Here is a 20,921-nt window from a genome sequence, read left to right on the forward strand (position 1 = left end):
AGGGTTATCTACAAAATTCCAGTTAAATCCACAGGCTTTGATAATTTGATAAGCCACTCCACAGTCGCCCCAGAGTCAAAATAACGCTGTTCCTCGATCCTGTGTTTATGTCTCAGGATGGAGGGGGAGGTGTGCTGGCCTGGGACGGAGCCCTGAGAGGGAGCGGCTGCAGGCACTGGGCTGACAGAGGCTCAGCCCATCAGCCCAGGTCACCCATGGGTCTGGGCTCTATGGCGAGCACACTCTGCATAGAACACAGGTCTCTCTTGGCAGGCTCTGGAGGCTGAGAGGGACCAGGGCGGAGAAGCCCTTTGGAACTGTGTGGCCACAGCTGACCCCACCTCCTGAGCCTCAGGCCCGTCTCACGCTGGAGGGGTTCCTATTCTCAGGCCATCTCTTGCCAGATGAGATGTGAACTGGCCCAGGTGTGCGGTACCACCTCAAGAAAGAGGCAGATAACCCCCGCGGCCATGGTGACTCAGAGGCTAAATGCTTTATGACTCCTCCCTGCAAAAGCCAGGCTGTGATCTGCAGGGTTGGAGCACGCACAGGGCCACATTCCATTCCATCCCACAACCTCTCACGAACAACACTGCTGTGCGCTTCCAAGGGGCCCATAGCACCAGCCGGGTTATCTCAGTGCACACGTCGTCTCCGTAAGCCCTCTGGACCGCTCCAGGAGTCCTGCATTCTCTCTTTTCAGGCATGGGGACACAGAAAGGCAGAGAGGCTGGGCACATGATCAGAGATCACAGAGCCTTGAGTGGTGGGCCTGGACCCCAGAGCCTGCCCCGCAAAGCCATGCCTGCTGCCTCACCAACACACAACTGTCTCCCCGAGCCTGGTTTCCACCTTCCTCGAGGGCCTTCCAGGGACGGGCAAGAGGCTAACCTACGGCTACTGGTGCTCAGGTCAACAGGTGAAATAGGACCAACTTATTTAGCTGCCTGGCAGGGAGTGGGTTCAGAGGCACGAACCAAAGGCAGGGTCAGTTGATTTTGTGGCGATGCAGCTGCTATTTCACCCACCAGCAGCAATTCTTCTCCCCTCCTCTGGGCACACGATCACGTGTGACTCCAACGACAATCCCCCTGGGGAGGGGCATCTCCTCTCTCCCCGTGGAAGAAAGGAGAACAAGGGGCTCTGAGAGGCCATCACAGCTGGGGAGCGGCAGGGCCAGGTGGACCCGGTACACTGCTGCCGGTCTCAAGAGCCTTCTTCTGCCTTGGGAGAGTGAGGAAGGCGGGGGCGGGAACACAGAGGAAGGGGTACAGAGAGGATGCACTGAGAGGTGTCAGGACCACAGTCCTGGTCCCCTGATTCCTCCCCAAACCAGGGAGGGTGGGCAGGAGATGTGGAAAGAGTACCGGCCTCTGGAACCAGAAAAATCTGGGTTCAAGTCCTGGCTCCAGCTGTGAACCTGTTTCCTCATCCGTGACATGGGGACAAGAACATGTAACTCCCGGTGCAAACCTCTCTCACAAGCCTGACGCGTAGTAGGTACAGAGAGCGATGTTTTTCCTGCTGGTGAGAACACACATTTGTATCTCATTTTGTTGTTTACAAAGCTCTCGCCCCGCCCACATGTCATCTAAGTTTCCAAGACAATCCTTGGAGGTAGCAAGATCACGGATTAATCACTCTTCCCTTTTTTACAGATGAGAAAGAGAAGGGGAAGGTACCTGAGTGTAGCCAGTCGTGTGCTCAGTAAGCAGCGGAGCCGGGGTGCGAGCTCGACACCACACCTCCCACTCCCTGTGGCTTTCGATTGCTCCACACCGTGAACCACACTGTGATGAGTTTCTGACGGTTCACAGCAGTTGCTTGTTTCTTAATCCTTTGGTAGCCAGTAAAGGAGAGGGCTTTGGTTGGGCCAGGTGAGCCTCTGAGCCGAGTAATGCTTTCCTCCCCCAGAGGGCCTAGGCCACTTTAGGCTCTTAGTCTTACAGCACGGGTGAAAAGAGAAGGGCTCCTTTAGGCAGGACCGCCACGTATGGGTGTGCAGACTGTGTACTCTACTACCTCTATGGGCGCCGTTCACAGAGAGTTCACCGTAGACAACGGCGCCCCTGGAGCTGTGCAACAACCCTTGTCTGTAGGCTTTCTGCTCCCCATCACCAGATGGCCTCCTGCCTCTCCCCACCTGCCGCAGACAATTCCTCTGTACTATTCTTTCCCTTCCTCCTGTAGTACCCGCCCCGTCTGCCTCCCTCTTGTCCACTCTGGTACTTTAAGATTTCAGGGGAACAGATGTGTGGAGTGAGGTAATCAATGTGCACCCCCTTCAGCCCTCTCCCCCAACCCTCTCCCCTACTCGCCCTCTTCCCTGGCTGCCTTCTTCTGCTCATCAGCCCCTGGAATTTTCTCTCCATTGAGAAGCTTCTCTGGGGAGTGTGGGTGAGGGTAGTGTTCTGAGCAAGAGAAGGTAGCCATGAGGATGGAGTTTGGGCATGTGTGTGAGAGACCAGCAAGACCGGGCAGGTCGTCTTGACCACCAGGCGCAGAGTACCCTGCTTCCAGAGAGGAAAAGAGACATGCTTGGTGCCCCGTTTCTCCCCAACATGGAAAGTCAGCCAGCCCTGGGTTCAAGTCTCATGAGTTCAAGATTTGGGTTCATTCAAGTCACATGCCTGTCACATACCCAACCAGCTGCATGACTTCGGGAAAATTCACCTCACTTCATGCCCCTCAGTTTTCTCCTCTGTAAACCGGGCTACATTAGTCTATTGGATTGGGTTGGCCAAAAAGTTCATTCGGGTTTTTCTGTAAGATGTTATGGAAAAACCCAAACGAACTTTTTTGGCCAGCCCAGTAAAATGCTACAGGTAAAAGCCATTTAGTAAACGCTCTGTGCACACTCATAGTTGTTTTTGATGATGATTATAAGATCTGTTGCAGCAGCCCAGCACCACTGGGTTAGTCAGCAGGTGAGGTTCACCTGGGCAGCGCGTGCCCTCCTAGTTCTGTGTTTCAGCTGGGAGCTTGGTAGCGTCAACGATTAAGAGCAATGACCGCTAACCCTGGGCATCTGAACCGCATGACCATTATATTTTCTGTTATCTCATCTGCTCCTGACCATAACCTGTGAACTATAAAGAGTTTTCAGGAAAACCTGCTCCCCAGATGCAAAGATACCCTCCCTTGCCAGCTCTGGGGTCAAGAGAAATGAGGAACAAGCCTTGGCAACAGGAGTCTGGGGAAGATGGTCCGCCTTCCTTTGGTCCATCTTTGCTTAGCCTCGTTGGCCTTGCCAGCTCTCCCCCCAAGCACACGGGAGAGGCTTGAGCTACCACTTACTCTTTCGGGGGGTTGACATCCTCCGGTCGGGCCTCAAAGAACCGAAAGACTTCATCACACTGTGAAATATGGGGTGGCAGCCGGACAAGTGCCTGTGGAAAGACAGGAAGAAAGGGCGTTAGGCCTGATGAAAGTGGGAACAGGAAAACCAAAAGCAGGGCCAGCTTGGGCCAACAGTGATGGGGGAGGCGCGAGAACTGCACCGAGGAAGACACAATCGATCAGCTACCCACCCACCCAACCAGACAACGCATCAAGGAATTAACTAATCAGCTAACTAATGAAACAACTCTCCATCTGTCCATCCACCCATCCCTCCCATCCACTAACCAACCACCCAATTAATGAACTAACCAACCAGTCAACTGATAAAATAACTTATCGGTCAACCAATCAACGTTTCAACCATCCAGCCAACAATTCAACCAACTATCTAACTAGCCAGTTAACCAACTAAACAACCAGCCAAACAAGTGAAAAAAAAGGGGGAGGCCATTAAACCCTAGGCCTCAGGGCCCTCAAGAACGAATTATCCTGCATGAACCCTGACAGAATTCTCTCTTGCCCACGGAATAAGTCCAAGACCCCTAGCCTGAAAATCCAAGGTCTTTTCCTCCTGGCCTCATCTCCCACCAGCCACACTCCAGCTGCACCAGATGTCCACGGTCCCTAATACCCACTGCACGGTTATTTAATGACAAGCTGATGATTCTATCAAGGACAGCAGGGTGCTACGGCAGAGTCTGATAGGACCTGGGAAGACTGGGAAAGGAGGCGGTTTTAGGAAAGTCTCTTTGAAGCTGAGTCCTGAGGGTGGGTAAGAATAAACTGGTCAAGGTGAGGGCGGGGGCCGGACCAAGCATGGTGGTCCTAGGAGCTGAATGAGGTTGGTGTGGCCTGGGCTAGCAGGGCCTTGCTTAGGCCAAGCTGAGCTGAGCCTGGAGGAGCAGAATAAGCTGAAGGGTGTGGAAAGGCTTCTTAGAAGAGTGGGCAGGAGCTCGGCCAGAGGGGTGTGCAGGATTCAGACAGGCGGGAGGAGGTGAGCGTCCTGAGGAGGCTAACTGTGCAGTCAGGGGTGAGGGCCAGCTGTGAGCTTGCATCCAGGAGGGGTAAGCTTGCGCCGCTGGAAAGGCAGGGATGAGGGTCAGAGGTGATCAGTTTCCCGCTGTGCACCAGCACGGACTCCACACCTTGCAGCCTGGGCACCTGGACCGCTGTCTCGGCTCAGTGCAGCGTGGAGCGGTGGGGAGAGGGTTGATCCTTTAGTACAGACAGGCAGGGGAGGTCACCGTCAAAGCAGGGCTGGGGAACGGGGCCAAGGGAACGCTGGGCTAGAGCCAGGAGAAGGAAGAGGCAAACCCTGGGCTACGGAAGTGTGAGGAGGAACTGCTGATAAGGAGGCTCCGGGGCGGTGGTCAGATGGGAGCCTGTCTCGAGCCTGTGCCTCTCCAGGCCCCCTGCACCAGGGCTGCTTCAGGTGCAGTGACCCGGCCTGGCAGCTCCCCTGTGCCAACCATGCTGGGCCTCCATGAGTGTGGCCACCGGGAGCCTCACGATGGTCCTTGTGAGGGCAGATCTCATTCCCGTGTTACTGAGGAGACAGAGGGGTCAGGGAGGCCACGTGGCCTGCACACAGGTGGGAAAGACGCTGCTAGAAGGTAAGCTCCATGCGGGCAGAGACTTTAGTCTGTTCTGTTGACTGCTATGCCCCCAGACCCTAGAAGAGTGCCTGGCACTCAGTAAGTATTTGTTAAAAATGAATGAATGAACAAGAGTTTGGTGTGCAGAACCACTGTCCAGTAGTGGTGGGACATGATAATGGGGCAAAAAAAGCACATGTGGTCGTGGGTTGCATTGACAGAAGTACAGTGTTGAGGAAGGGGGCAGTGATCACTTGCTTCTCTGAGTTGCTCAAGTAACAAGTTAAGTGTGGCATTGAGCACGACGGCGCTTCCCGAAGCCAAACCCACACCTGGGCAAGATGGGACAAGACCTGACCTTAGCAGGTAAGACACACTGTGTAACTCCCTGCTGTTCCTTCCAGAGCCTGTGGCTTTCCAAGGGTCTCCAACAGATCCCATCCCCATGACCAGGAGAGAGATTAAAAAAAAAGAAAGGAAATTAACATTCAATGAGCAAATACCACGTGTCAGGCACTATCTTCGGCTCCCGGACTCTCCAACCATCCTACAAGCGTGGAGCTTTCAGTGTGTGCCCTGGTGGTACAGGCATGAGCCAGACACAGCCCCTGCCCTCACAAGTGCACATCTGATGATGCTCCGTCCAATTTTGTCCTGGACGCACCCATCATTGCTCCCATTTATGGTGGGGACGCTGGGGGGCGAAGCCACGACTAAAGTGGCAGAGTGAAGCCCTGTGCTCGACGCAGGCTGGGTGGAACGTACCCCCAGAGTGTTCAAGTTTTCATTTAACGCACATGGTATGTGCTGTTTTCTCCCCCAGGAGAGAAGGGCGGAAGGAAAGAAAAAGTGAGGAAGAAGAGAGAAAGAGAGAGACAGAGACAAAGAGATGGAGGGAGAGAAAGACAGAGAGAGACAGAGTCACAGATGGAGGGAGAGAGAGGCAGAGACAAAGAGAGATTGAAAGAGAGAGAGAGAGAGAGATGGAGTGAGAGAGACAGAGACAGAGAGATAGAAGCAGAGAGAGATAGAGACAAAGAGAGAAACAGGCAGATATACAGAGAGATGGAGAGGGACAGGGAGACTGAGAGGGAGAGGGAGAGACATACAGAGAGAGACAGAGAGAAGCGGAGCTCAGGCATGTGCAGACAGCAAGGGCTGCTGGCAGGAAGCACGAGGGTGCCAGGAGGGAGCACTAATGGGCCGGGATGGGCAGGAGGCAGGAGGGAAGTGTTACCAGGGGCCCAAGCTGTGTGCAGAGTCGCTGCCAGGGTGACCTCCCTGACCAGCAGGAGGCGGGGGTCGGGGAGGGGGGGAGCGGGGCAGGCGCCCTCCCACTTAGGCGCAGAGCTGCTGGCCATCTCCCCCCGCCCGCAGCAGCAGTGAACACAGGGGCTCTTCATGCCGACAGAGACCGGCATTCCGGGGGCAGAGGACGCGTGGGCTGGAAGGGCCTCAGACAAAGAGGCCTTTTGGGCGAACCGCTGCGGCATCTTTATTTAACAGGGAGCCCCGAGGGGAGCCGCGTTGAGGGCTCGTCCTGATTTCAGGCTGACAAGAGGCTCTTGGCTCAGGGCAGCTTCCATCAGCGCTGCCGCCAGATCCAGCTCTGGCCAAAATCATTTGGCAGGAGAGCCGGGTGCTGAGCAGTCAGTCCCCACGGCCTGGGCTGGCAATGGCAGGCAGAGCCGGGGAACCCCCAAACCTAGCTATTCTTGGAGGAGCAGGTAGTGACCAACACATGGGCATCTTCAGGGCCACCACCACCGGCTCAGGCCTAAAACTCTGCCACTGGACATTCAGGAGGTATGCCATGCGGTGGTTAAGTCAGGGCCAGGCAGATGGGAGTTTGAGTCCTAGGTCTACCGTTAACAGGCTGTGTGATGCTGAATGCCTTGCTTGCCCTCTCTGAGCTCAGTACGATAGATCTCACATGGCGCCTTTTAGGAGATTCAATGAGATCATGAATATGAGGAGCCTAGCACAGCGCCTGGCACTGAGTAAACAGTAAAATTTAGTTACACTATTGTCTTCATTATCATTATCCTTTGGGTGAAAGCAGTGAGGTATACTAGAAAGAATGGGAGTCAGGAGACTTCAGTTCTACAGTAGGTCCAATTCTGCCGTTATATACTTGCTCCATGACCTTGGGCAGCCACTTCACCTCTCTGGTTGTTGTTTCTTCTAGGATAAAATAGACTAGCTTCAGAATCTCAAACCGCATCTCATAGAACACCTGTTTGATGAGATAAAATCAGTTCTGTGGGCACATGTGAAACGGTGCCTTGTAGATCCCCATCTTGGTCTTGGTGGGCATCATGTTCATTAGCACAGCAAAGGCTCTGAGAAGTCCTGCAGGCAAGAAACCTACAGAGCTGTGTTCAGGCCAGTACTTATTAATAATAACGACATCCTGGGAATTTGACTCATTTAATCATCACATTAACTCTAGGAGATGAGTATGACTATGATTCCAGTTTAACAGAAGAAGAAACGAAAGCACAGAGAGGTTAAATCATTTCTCAAGGCCATACAGCTAATAAGTGGCGAGATTTTGAATGAGGTGTCTGAGTCCAGAGCCTATGCTCTGTCTGATCTGCAACTCTGTACTTCCTCCAGCATTACCCACAAGTCTCTGACTGTGGAGCTGGTTTTCCAAACAATTCCTATTGACAGCCCATGGAACACAGCTAGGCAAATCCAGGCCAGGGACATTCTGAAGTTTCTTCCAGCTCTAACAGTCAATGGCTCCAGGACTGCAAACAGCACCACTATCAGTGAATTCAGTGTCCAATCTATCACCAGCCTGGTCTTTGCAAGTACAGCAGTGGCATGGGAGGGGGCCCCAGGCAGACTGTGCTCAGACCTTCTGCTTCGAAATGATCTCTCTCCACGAAGCCCACCACGCTGGGTTATGTCTATCCCAGGACAAAGAGCAAAGTTCTGCATTTGTCAAAGCAACTGGGGGTGTCCTGCTCTTTCCACAGGATCAAACATTGTCCTATTTTTAGCAGCATCATTTTGGTTTCTAATCAAAGAGAATCTTAGAGTAAAAGCCCAGTGACTCTGGGTGGGGTAGGGGTATGTGGTGGGGAGTGAATGGGCTGAGGGGGCTGAAGTCCTACCCATTTGGCCTCCACTCTCACCCCCGGGGCTGCTTCTAACCTGCTCCGGACTATTCCTCTTAGATCAGCATCTAGGAAGCTGGGGGCTCACCGAACTTTTATAAATCAGAGTATGTCAAACACATGGGTTCTCTTTTTGAAGGATCTAAGAAGCGAATTCTTTTGTAATGGAAACAGTGCTCAATTCGCAATTGCAGTTTAAGGCATTTCACAAGGGAGCCTAGTAATTGGGGCCTTGGGGACATGTCACCCTCCTTGGAGGTTTCCTCTGCTTGTGTGCGATCTTTGCATTGTGTCGTCAGATACTGCCTGGCCTCCCGCGTGGGACCAGGCTTCCTGCTTGTTAGTGAAGACACAAAGGTAACACATGGGGCCTCCAGGAGCTCTTGGTCTGGAGAAGATGAACACACAGAAATTACCCTCCTATGGAGGGTAAGTGTGCAGCGTGGAGGCGTGCACGGAGTATTCTGGACAGCAGGGGTGGCAGCTTCCTCCGGGGAGGTGGAAGGCTTCTGGGAGGGGCATCGTGGGAGCCAAATACATCCCCAGGAAAGGGATTAGCACAGGCCAAGGGGTGGAAGTCTAAGGGAGTGTGGCTAGCTGGGGGTGGCTGCACTTCTGCAGACGGGGCTGCAGGGCGGGAGCTGAGGCTGAAGCAGCCCATGGAACAACCCCACAGACGGCCCGGCTCAGCCGGTCAGAGGTTCTTGTGGAGCCGATGAGGCTCCTCTGAAGGCCTTTAAGTAGAAAACGGACACCATCAGCTTTATCCCAGCCTGGAAGTGCTTTCTTCCTGGGTCTGTCTGGACCAGAGGAGATGGAGAGATTCTGCCACCTGGGTTTCCTCAGAGCACCAGACCACTCAGGAGGCCTGAACGCATCCGTCTTGGCTCTCTGCCTCAGTCTCCCCCATTAGCAACACATGTGGCCCAGGCCTGCCTTAGAATAAGGGGCACAAGAACAAAGTCACTCTCCCCATGTCTAGGACTGAGCATGCCAGGGAGCCCTGGTGCTTCTGTTTTTTTCTTTCTTTTTTGCGGTACGCGGGCCTCTCACTGTTGTGGCCTCTCCCGTTGCGGAGCACAGGCTCCGGACGCGCAGGCTCAGCGGCCATGGCTCACGGGCCCAGCCGCTCCGCGGCATGTGGGATCCTCCCGGACCGGGGCACGAATCCGCGTCCCCTGCATCGGCAGGCAGACTCTCAACCACTGCGCCACCAGGGAAGCCCCCCTGGTGCTTCTTAAAGGAGTCTGTTTTTCTTGCAACATGAACCTTTTTCTTTATTAAGGTGAGAGACAATGATGGGCTATGGTGGAAAACTCCCATGGTGGGAGGGAGAGCGGCTGGGGCTAAGAACCTCCACGAAGTAATAGCCAAAGTTTTCGAATATGGGAAGTGGGGCTAAAAATTAATGAGTCTGGGAGATGCAGAGGGTGGGGAGGGGAGATCCTTACCCCTTCAGGGCTGACATCCTTGTTAGGCTTGGAGTCCCTCCCCCAGTCTAACTCCAGCCAACCTCTCATCCCACCTACAAAGAGAGGCTTTGGTTCTGAAAGCAAGCCTCTCGTGGACAGCAGAATAATAGAAGCGGCTCGGCTTTTTGGGTAACAAAAAAATTCTAGCTGCACCCACCAGGAAATGGAGACTTGTATAAACGTTGTTACATGGCGGAGGGTACGCTGATTATTCTCAGACGCTCTTTCACACTGCCTCCTACCCCTGGATATTTATTTTATCCCATAGACAAACACTGCAAACATGTATTTCATACGCAGGAATGGGGTAGATGGAGTCATTTATGGGGTAGATTGTTTGTCCGAGCCCCTAAAGTATAGCTCACACTTGTTAGTGGGATGAAAGTCTTCAAATTGTTGAGACCACAGAACCATTAAATATTAACCGCATAACCATGTTGACCATTAAATTAATTTATGGAGTTACAGAAAAGCGTTCGGAACCCTTCTTGATAGACACTGGCCCTCAAGAGCCACATAAAACAATCACCTGGCTGGCGCTTGGTAAACTTTCCGTGACGCTCATCCAATCTGCTCCGTATATGTTTAAAATTAACACTGAGATCTGGGCTGTGAAGCTGCCATCAGGCGGCGGGACTGGCTGGCCGGCGAGGGCAGGGAGCCTGAAGTGTGGGAGGGTCTGCTGCACGGTCAGACTTTCTATATCTGAGTCCCGGCAGAGGAGCTGGCTACTCCGTGCACAAAGCCGGTTTCACAATTTTGGGTGCATTTGAATCCCCAGCAAATCCCAGACTCGGAGCCCATACCTGTCCAGCAGGTCCAAGGAAGATTCTGGCCAGCCAAGCAGAGCTGCATGGGCGGGGTCCTGGAAACAAAACTCCAGAGGTTCCAAGCAGTCCGAGGACAGGTATGGCTGGCCATGGAGTGGACTGCACGTGGCCCTGACCATGAAGTTGGCTGTGGGGGGCAGTGATGCTGAGTGAAAGGTTGGATCCTGAGTGGTACAGACTGGACTAGTGGGCAGCAGGGCTGTGAAGTGCAATGCTGGGCGGCAGTGACCGTGGACTGCAGCTGAACTCATCCCTAATGACCATTCCAAGGTTATTCCAAGGTCTCAGACAATTAGACCACAGATCCCAGCTTTCTAGTTCAGCAGAATTAAAGGTCACTTCTGTACTGCCCTGCCCCCTCTGCCATTCTCAGAGTAAATTACTGCCTGCAAGCCGTCTGGCTGCTTGGTGAACCCATGACATTGCTCCTTGTTGCCTGTCTCTGAGTAGTTCTCATTTGTGCTAATCAGGTTAGGAGGCCCCTCCTCTTGCAGACCCCACTTAAATGGCTCCCCAGCCACCAGGAGCACCACGGGGGCTCCGGAGCCCTCATCCCAAATCAAGAGTCCTGTTCAAAGCCTGATCCCAGGAGATAAGATGTTATCGGTTTCCTGCTCTCGAAGACCCAGAAGACGGCATTTCCACACAGTCCAACTGCAGATGCCTTGGGCTCCACCAGCTCAGGGAGGTCAAGGCTGATGTGAACCATGAATCCCAGCTGCAAGAGGCTCCCCCCTGCCCTTTGCCCCTCCCCCATTAGCTCTGCCAATTTGTTTAATAACTGCTTGGGAAAGGAATAAAAAGAAATAAAAGCTCAGGCTGCAGCCATCAATTTAACTAGAAATGGCAAATGCCTTTTAAAGAGAAAAATGAATATTGATCTGAAGAAGAGAAGCTTCTGCCTTCAGGAAATTCATCATCGGGGCATCCTTTTACATTAAGGCAGAAAACGTGACCGAGTATGATCTGCATAGCCATGAAATTCAAACTTGGGTTAATGAAGAGTATTTGGGAGTGCTTGTCTCCCCATAGTCTTGGGAACACCAGTTACGAAATTGAGCAACTTGGTTCTTATTTAAACATTTTATTGACAGGCATAATGGTTCCAAATTATAAAATATTTGTTCAGAAAGGAACCTTATGGTAATAACTCCATGTAGGGACAGAACATTTCAGAAGTTACAGACACTGTGACATATATTCTCCTGCTCAACCCCTTGCATGAACCCTGTGAGACAGTTATTTTTACCCTCGTTTTACAGATCAGGAAACTGGGGCTCAGAGAGGTAAAGCAACTTGCCGAGGTCACACAGCTAGTTGGTGGAGTGCTGGGATTTGACCCCAGCTCTTCTCAGTCTAATACCAGCACTCACAACAAAACATCCCCCACTTGCTTCTCCTCAAGATTCTTGAGTCAGACTCCACAGTAGTTTTCACGTAACTAGGAAATTCCATCTCCATTAAAGCCAGTGGTGCCCAGCGGTAACATTAAATTGTTTACGCCTTGTAATAATAATAACAAAAAGCTAGCGTCCACTGAATGTTTCCTCTGTGCAGACACTATGTGCTGCTGCCTTATGCCTGTCAGGTCACTGCATCCTCATGACCACCCTCTGAGGAGGTACTACTCTCCTTCCTGTTGTACGGATGTGGAAACTGAGGCTCCGGGAAGTTCAGTAACTTGCCCAAGTTCACAAAGCCAGCAGGGTTTCAAACCCAGGCGGTCTGGCCATCTGGAGGCCATGTGCCAAGACCACTAAAGTGGGAGCCTCTCATCCTCACTGCAGGGGCCCCAGGGGGTCCCAGGCTCCAGACAAAGTGGAAAGACAAACAGGCTCTGCTTCATGACCTTGCAGTTGCTGCTAGTCTGCTCTTCGGCACTGACTGTTCTAATGCATGTATGTGCACGTGCCTGCGCGCGCGCATGTGTGTGTGTGTGGTGAGCATTTGCATCTATAAAGATGTATACATGAATATTTGTATCTATCAAGACTTCTGTGAATAAACAAATATGCATTTTGGATGCTACTGAACTCAGGACTGATTCCAAAAATGTCCCAAAGGGAATTCAAAGAAGAGTTCTCCTGTATCCAGCAAAATGCCACACACAGAATCCCTTCAGCAGCGGCCCCTTCACAGAGCTCCCAAGCTGGTGGAAGTGATTTAAAGGAGTGTTTTGTAAACACGGACCCATCATGAAAGGAACAGAGGCTTCAGCTGTGACCCTGGCGGTCCTCATGCCCCAGAGGCGGCCTAGTGACGGGGTGACCCCTCCCCGAGGGGCACCCACACTTCTGGCCAGGAGATGCCAGGCCTCAGGATGCATCTGCTAGACCACAGCAGAGGGTTTTGTATAGACAACCTTCCTTCACAGATGGATAGACTCTCTGGCAGATGGGCCACCCCCTCCCCTGCCCCAGACACACTCTTACCCGGCAGTACTCATCGATGGGCTTCAGCCGCTTCACAGCTACGTCCCGGATGTGGCTTCTCCGGAAGAGGATTTTGCCTGGAAGAGAGATGCTCGTGAGCTGGGTGACTCTGGGTAAAGCTGCCATAGGGACCTGGGACGCTATCCTCTCATTCCCTCTCCCTCGGCTTCTCAGCATCTTAGCTGGCCACCAAACACCACCACCTCTGCCCGTTGCCAAGGAAACAAGAGAGGAGTGGTCACCTCTCCCTGGGGGGTTAGGAGCAGCTCATTTCTGTTGAGGAACTTGGGGGATCATGTAGAACAGACTGCAGAGGTATCCCAGCCAAGCGCGAGGAGGCTGGGGTATTTATCACCCACTCCCTGCTTGTTTTTGAGCTTCTGAGAGCACTGCTTCTTGGGAGCTTCTGGCTGAGTACGCTCCCGTGGCTAGAACAAAGCCCCCAGTTTTCCTGTAAGCAGCCTTTGGCAGGTAGAGGAGAATGGAAAGGGGACCTGGGGGCCCTGGAAGCAGCTGCTACGGCCATCCCTGACTTCCCCGTCACCACAGGTACTGGTCACCAGTCCTGTTCCAGCCAGACCATGGAGCATCTAACTCATCGAGTTGTGTGTGACTTGTTGCGCCTTTGTGTCTCTCATCCCCCTGCACTCAGTGTGAACCAGAGGCCCCTCCTGCAGCTGCTTCTTCCCCTTGGCAACTCTCGCTGCACTCAGCACAAGGCTTTGCATACAGCAGGTGCCCAATAGGCACTTGCTGGTCCGTGCATCTCCCTCCTTCCCTCTCCCAGATGCTCCGTCAAACTCTCCTTCCTCCCTTTCTCACCCAAGCCTAGTAGAGGGGCTGTGTCCCCGGCAGAGGGATGACACTGCACAGACTGGACGGTGTCATCAAAGAGAAATGGGCTCTTCCACATGTTCCTTTTGAAAGGAGATAAAACATGATTTATCAAGACATGGGAGGGACTTCCCTGGTGGCGCAGTGGTTAAGAATCTGCCTGCCAATGCAGGGGACACGGGTTCGAGCCCTGGTCCGGGAAGACCCCACATGCCACGGAGCAGCTAAGCTCATGCACCACAACTACTGAGCCCGCGTGCCACAACTACTGAAGCCCACGGGCCTAGAGCCTGTGTTCTGCAACAAGAGAAGCACCGCAATGAGAAGCCCGTGCACCGCAACGAAGAGTAGCCCCCGCTCGCCGCAACTAGAGTAAGCCCGCGCATAGCAATAGCAATGAAGACCCAACAAAGCCAAAAAAAAAAAAGACATGGGAGACAGCCACCTTTCCTTGGGGGAAGATGTCACAGGTTTGGTATTCTTGGCCTCTTTGCCTCCTACCCTTTTTCGGTTGCCTATTGCTCTATTGCCCATGGGCCACAGGAGCACGTGTGCGCAGCCAAGCGGACGGTGTGTGAAATAAACACATGGGAGGACACCCGCTCTGGACTGACGAAATGACAGGCGGCCCTGGGGTGGGGTTCTGGGCCTTCCCCCTGAGCCAGGTAGCTGTCAGGAGCTGGGGGCCGCCCAGACCCAGTGACGCCAGCAGCTAAGCTGTATCTCACAAGGACCTGGAGGACTTGCTTGGAGGGACCGGGATCGGGGGGTGGGGTGGTGGACCCCAGACCTGGCTCTGCCCTGTGCTTCTTTCAAAGGAGGAAAATGTGACTTATCCACTCCCCAAAAGAGCACTCCTGCCCTTTCTCATCCTGTCAGAGGACAAAAAAGAAAGCAGAGAGATGGGGAGACAAACTAGGTCGCCCCTCCCAGACCCCCATCTCAAGGCTGGCCAAACCTCTCGACTGGATTTGATATTCATGAGATATATAGATACAGATACAGATATAGATATTGACACAGATACAGATATAGATATACCAGATAGGACTTGATCCAGTTGCAGAGACAGAACTAGCAAAAAACAAATAGTTAAGGAACGACTAAGGCCTCCAGAGGTGCAGAAGCTTTGAAGGGAGGGCTGGGGTGGGGAGATGGGGAGAGAGGTGAGAGCGCTCCTCACCCAGTTGGCACGGGACCTCCGCCCTGCCCCTCAAGCCCACCCTCTGCAGGTGAGGCCGCCATGCCTCCAGGCTGGACACCTCCCATCTCCTCCACAAGGCTCGTGGGTCTGTTGCTCAGGTACGAAGTCAGAGGAGAATTTCTGTACGAGCCATTTGCCAGTTGAGTTTTTGGAATCCCAGCAGGGCTTCTCTCCTCCGCGCTGAAATCCTGGCAGGAGCAACGTTTTCTTTCCTTGGGTCCTTTTGGCACAGAGGCTGCTGGGAGCGGGGCAGGGGGAGGGGGAGGCAGGGAAGATCTGGAAGGGATTCTATGGTCTTGACTTCTCTCTTAGGGATCCCAACCGCATTCTGCAAGCCAAACCGGTGACCATATTAAAAGGGAGAGAGAGAAAAGGGAGGAGGAACAACCCCATGAAGGAAGCCGGGACCACAGGGCATTAAAGGCGTCTTGTAAATGTAATTCAGTCCGTTCACGGCAAGGCCAGGCGAGACTCCTGCCAGAGCCTTCAAAGCCATGTAGACGCAGCCCCAGAAATATGATAGGCATCATAAGGAAGATGACACACGGGGCAAGAGACAGACCTCAGGAGTAACTCATTCCTGAGAGCAGAGAAGAGAGCTGTTGAGCCTGACGGGGTCTGAGCATGTAAGTGGAGGCTCCTCTTGCTGCCATTCTGGGCTGGGCTCAGAGGGTGGGACCAGCAGGGTCCTTGGCTGGAGTCCTGGGTTCAAGTCCTGCCTTGGCCACAGGCTGGCTGTGTGACCCTCCACGGGGCCTCTGCATTCTCATCTGGAGACTGAAGGGCCGGGCCTCCGTGGCTGCTCCCTCGGGGAGCCCTAAGATGCATTTGGGGGTGGGGTTATTGAGAGCGGCAGAGGAAGACTGAGACAACAGGTAAGAGTAGCTAAGTGTTTACTCCTGCCAGGCACAGGCTAAGAGCTTTCCATTGGGTTCTCTGGCTGTATCCTCACCACAACTTTAAAGCAAGTGCTTTTATTGTCCCCACTTTGCCCAGGAGGAGTTGGTGGCTCAGAGAGGTTGAAGGACTTGTCCAAAATCACACAGCTATTAAATGGCTGAGCTGGGATTTCAACCTGTGGTTTTGGAGCTCAGATAGTGAGAGGGAGAGAGTTCTTTGGGCTCAGATCACGTAAGGCCATGAGAACCACTTAGGATTTTCTTGTGGGTGTGATGGGAGTATGATTAACATCTCCTCCATGCCAGGTGCTGGGCTGAGGTCTGGGGAGCAAGTGTCTCGAGGGCTGACTGAGAATGAAGCAAGCAATAATCGTGGAGGACGGGACATGCCAGGGTGAGTGAGATGCACGCAGCCCCCCGAGGTCTCTGCCAACCAGATACAAGTGAATGAATGAGTGAGTGAATGGATGAGAGTAAACGGAGGAATGAGACTGAAAGGCCCAATGGACCAACAAAGCAGGGAAGGAGAGGTGACCCAGTGTCTAGTGGACTTGGGGAGAAAGAGCTCTCCGAAACAGCAAACCTCCCTGTCCTTTAAAGGGCCCTTCCTGCCCCACCCCCATCCCTGCCCTGGCTGAGCAGGTGCCAGCCCAGTGGGATCAGCGGGATACCTACCCTCAGAAGCGGGAGGGCATCACCTGGGGGAGGCCGGCTCTGCCCCACACCCTAATCTGGCCTAACCTTCTCACCATGAGTGTCCACTCTGGGCCAGGACACATAGGTGGGGCACTGACTCGGGAAGGTCCCCACGCTTGAGTGGCAGAGGTGTTTCTCCCTCCTACGCAGGATACCAGGCACTTAATGAAGCATCTTAGTGGCACTTGAGGGGTCTTAGTAGTTGGCATTTGCTTCCAGAGAATGAATTATTTCAAGAAGGTGAGAGGTGAGGACATGGCTCCTTCTCACTGGTAGGGAGAAGTGGTTAAAGAAAAGACAGAAACTTCTGAGAGCAGTTAACCCCCTAGCCCAGCCACGACCCCAGGTTCCTCCTTGTAAAATGTGGTACCCATGGGGGATTCCTTAAGCAGGAGTCAGGGGCCAGGGGCACAGGAAGAGCCCACCTACCTAGGGAGCGCCCACCCTAGCCATGAAGAGCCTGTAGCAACCTCCAGGAGACAGGCACATGTTCTGACAAATGGGCAAGTACCCACTGTACGGGGCAATAGAGGGCACTGGCTACAGGGGAATTAGGAGAGGGCTGACCTCTTTTGGTCTCTCCAGGCTGATCTATTCTTAGCAGCCTCTCCTCTTCAAAATTCACAGCATGTATACGTCCTCATATAACTCTCTCTTCCTGGCTTTTTTTGCCACCTGGAATGCCATCCATCCATCCATCCATCCATCCATCCATCCGTCCATCCATCCATCCGTCCGTCCATCCATCCATCCATCCATCCATCCGTCCGTCCATCCATCCATCCATCACTGTCTTGATGGAGGGCGTGCTCCAGTGTTAAGAACACTGCAGTGGACAAGACAGATGAGGGGCCCTGCCCTCAAGGTGTTTACTTTCTAACTGGGGAGGGGATGTGTATGGAAGGGATACAGTATACAATGTTCATATCTAGTAAATAGTGTGGTTACACACATATGTCTCCCCCCACCTCTGTAAAGAGAATATAACAAGGTAATGGGAAGGGGTGTGCCTGGGGGGTGGGGGAATTCAGCTAGTGGTCAGGGAAGTCTCTGATTTCAGTGGAGTCTCTGAGGAGGAGAAAAGCCAGCCACTCAAAGCTCTGGTGCAAGAGGGCTCAGCCAGAGGCAACCACAGAGCCAAGCTGGAAGGTGGAAAGGAGGCCATGTAGCGGTCTTATAAGCCACAGAAAGGAGTTTGGTTTTTTTCTAAGAACGCTTGGGCCTACTGATCCAGATCCCTCCCCGTCTTAAGGCTCACTTTCCATATCCTCAGGCCTCCTCCATGAAGCCTTCCTTGAATACCTGCCTTGCCCTCCTCTGCCAGCCTCCTGGACCGCTCGCTGGCAGTCACCCCACTCTCGCCCTCCCTCTCCTGCTGTCGTGGAGAATTTGTCAGGGGGCTATCATCCTCAGGGCCCCCTCTCACCTTCCCAGGAGGGTCCCCTGATGCACAGGCCAGCTCCCCCCCAGCCACCCTGGCCTCCAAGGACACAGATACTCCCACCCCTCTCCCTTCAGTGCAGCCCAGAGAGCCTGGAGCATCACAGGGACTCGCCTAAGGTACAGGGAGACCACGGGAGGCCCCGAGGCCCACAGACTGCATGTTGTTCTCCACGAACAATGCTCCTGCCCATCTAATTGGATCTGAGGACAGAAAGGAAAGGGGAGTGTATCCGGCTCCCAGGGCTACCATAGCAAATGACCACCAACTTGGTGGCTCAAAACAACTGAAATTTATTCTCTCCCAGTTCTGAGGCCAGAAATCTGAAATCGAAGTGTCAGCAGGCCACGCTGCATCTGAAGTCTCTAGGGAACAATCCTTCCTTGACTCTTCCAGCTTCCGGCAGCTCTAGGCATTCCTAGGCTTGCAGAAGCATCACCCCAAGCTCTGCCCCTGCCTTCACATGCCCCTCACCCCATCCCCCAGCCTGTGTCTCAAATCTCCCTCTGCCTTTCTTTTGTAAGGACACCTGTCTCTGGGTTGGGTGCCCACCCTAAATTCAGGATGACCTCATGTTCACAATCCTTAACTTAATTACATCTGCAAAAACCCTTTTTCCAAATAAGGTCATATTCACAGGTTGCAGGGGTTAGGATGTGGACATATCTTTTTGGGGCCACTCTTCAACCCACTACAGAGGTTATGGGAGAGTCCACAGGACTGACCAGACACCTGAGAGAGTCTTGGATCCCTAACTGGATTGCAATCACCCTGAGGGGAAGGGATGACTTTCTACACTCCCTTCAGCCCTGGCAATACCTGGCATGGATCTGGGTGTAATGAATGTGGGTGTTGCCTGATTCCCTCGGGAGGGATGGGGCACTGTCTGGAGAGAGTGGGTCAAGGGTCTCTGGAGCCCAAGGTGGGAGAGACAAGCTGTGAGGATCTGAAAGCTGAGTGAATGGGGGAGAGGGGTCCTCTCTGGCTCTGCAGGCTGATGTGGCACCCAGGGGAGAAGAGACAAATTTCCCAAAGCAATGAAAGGAAAGAAGATGGGAGGGTTACTAGAGGGACACCCCCACCCTACCCGAACGGACATGTATGCTATGGGCTGAATGTTTGTGCCCCTCAAAATTCATGTTGAAACCCTAATGCCCACTGTGATGGTAATTAGGAGGTAAAGCCTTCGGGAGGTAATCAGGTCATGAGGGTGGGGCTCTCATGAATGGGATTAGTGCTCTTATAAAAGGGGTCCCACAGAGCTAGCACCTCTGACACGTGAGTATACAGCGAAAAGTCGGCAACCTGGAAGAGGGCCCTCACCTGACCATGCTGGCAAACCTGATCTCAGACTTCCAGGCTCTAGAACTGTGAGAAATACATTTCTGTTGTTTATAGGCTACCCAGGCTGTGGTATTTTGTGACAGCAGCCTGAACGGACTAAGACAGGGTGACATGACACAGGCAATGCCTGTGGGGAGAAAAAAGGAATAATTAATCTTTTACTCCCCCAGCTCTCTGCAGGCTTACAACCTGGCATGGGTCCTTGTGTGAAGTGGGTCAGTCCAGCAAACGAACCCTGTGTTTGACTGCCCGGATCGGGTGCCTCAGACTGTTGTGGTGCTGACAGATTGATGAAGACAGATGCTCTGACATAAAGAGCCTTGGGCGTAGGAGGACCAAGAGAACCTAATGCATGAACCTGCTCATGGCTGTTCCTTCACCATGAAAAGCAAAAACAAACGTCCCTCCTTCATTTTCATCCCTTTAATTTCAGAGCAGCTGATAGCAAACCCCAACTCCAGGAGTAACGCCAGTAGGCAGGGACCCAAGTTGCTCCAGTGAGAATCATCCTGGGACTTTTGATGGTTTAGAGCATGCAGCTACCTGAAGGGTACACTCTGGGCCCTTAGAATACCCCCCTCAAAAAACAACCAACCAACCTCACAGCCCACTTCTCTGATGCCTCAGGTTATAGAGTCAGAATTTAGTTTCTTTGATGTAAGATTTTGGTTAAGATATAGAAACTTCTCTCTGGAGAATGACAGGGAGGCTTGTTAAATCATTCAGACCTGAGTATGAACAAGCATCAGCTTTTCACTGGACAGGAGGGTCTGGTTAGGGGACAGAGCACAGAGGCCTTGAGGGAAGGTAACATGATGGGCAGAAAGGAGAAGAATGGAGAAGAAACAAAGTCAGCCTTTGCTGGCTTCCCATGTTCAGCTGTCTCCTGACTGTGGCTTGGGGGCAGGCCTCTGCTTGTCTCTCCAGAGCTGCCCCTGAAGCCAGTATGCCACCTCTGCCCTGATGCAGTCTGGGGACAGCAGGCCACCGGCTCACCTGCCTTCAGCCTCTGATGTGGCTGAGATGACATCCCCACTACCTGTGGCCTTGCGCCTGGCCCAGACTGCACTCTGCCACCCAATCCTGCTCCTCACCTGCTACACCTGGCCTTGCTTGCGCTTGACCCGGACCAGTAGAGACAAGGGGCCATGTGGGCTGGGGGAAGGCTGGGGTGAAGCCTAGATGCTGAGGCTGGAAACAGTAGGCACATGCAGGTTCTAGAAGGACATGGTCCCGATGGGGAAGGTCCACAGCCCAGGGGGTCCTGACTCCATGCCCTGAGTTCTGGCTCCCACGAATCTCTCTCTTCCAAATATGTGCCAAGGGCCCGCCCTGGCTTAGAGTCTAGCATGGTAAGCATTTGTGGGTTTTGCCAGTCAGCATTTGTATTGTAGTACCCGAATTTTCTTTGGAGGAACAATCCCTCCTTCATTCTTAGTCTGTATGATTTTAGGAGGGCTCATCTTATCCCAGACTCCTGGAGTTACCAGTCAGTATAGTCCAGCCATGGGCATGTGACCCAAGATGGTCCAGTGAGAATCAGTTGGGGACTTCTGGTGGAACCACCAGAAAGAGAAGTGCTCTTTCTACAGGGCCTGCTAACTCATAAACTGTAAGCCCCAACTTGCTAGGAAGCATCTTTGCACATTCCCATCACCGTTTGGGGAAAGCCTATATAAGAATGAAGTCACCAGAGAGGAAAGC

The 20,921-nt window shown here is 53.1% G+C and overlaps 1 protein-coding gene across 12 annotated transcripts in view; it reads right to left on the reverse strand.

The window, feature by feature from the left end:
• Positions 1-20,921, reverse strand: part of SH3PXD2A (SH3 and PX domains 2A) — a 241,562-nt gene that overhangs the window by 111,056 nt on the left and 109,585 nt on the right. For all 12 annotated transcript variants that reach the window (XR_003433908.1, XR_003433907.1, XR_003433905.1 and 9 more), the window contains 2 exons: positions 12,800-12,876; positions 3,298-3,389 (listed from right to left, as the gene is read on the reverse strand). Coding sequence is in view for 7 of the 12 variants with exons in the window: in XM_027112509.1 (XP_026968310.1) it covers positions 3,298-3,389; positions 12,800-12,876 (169 nt within the window). In the remaining 5 variants the exon portion in view is untranslated. The remainder of the gene's footprint in view (positions 1-3,297; positions 3,390-12,799; positions 12,877-20,921) is intronic.

This window comes from Aethalodelphis obliquidens, unplaced genomic scaffold (assembly GCF_003676395.1).
Source record: "Aethalodelphis obliquidens isolate GAN/ISIS:26980383/991018 unplaced genomic scaffold, ASM367639v1 scaffold11, whole genome shotgun sequence".
NCBI classification, from domain to species: domain Eukaryota; kingdom Metazoa; phylum Chordata; class Mammalia; order Artiodactyla; family Delphinidae; genus Aethalodelphis; species Aethalodelphis obliquidens.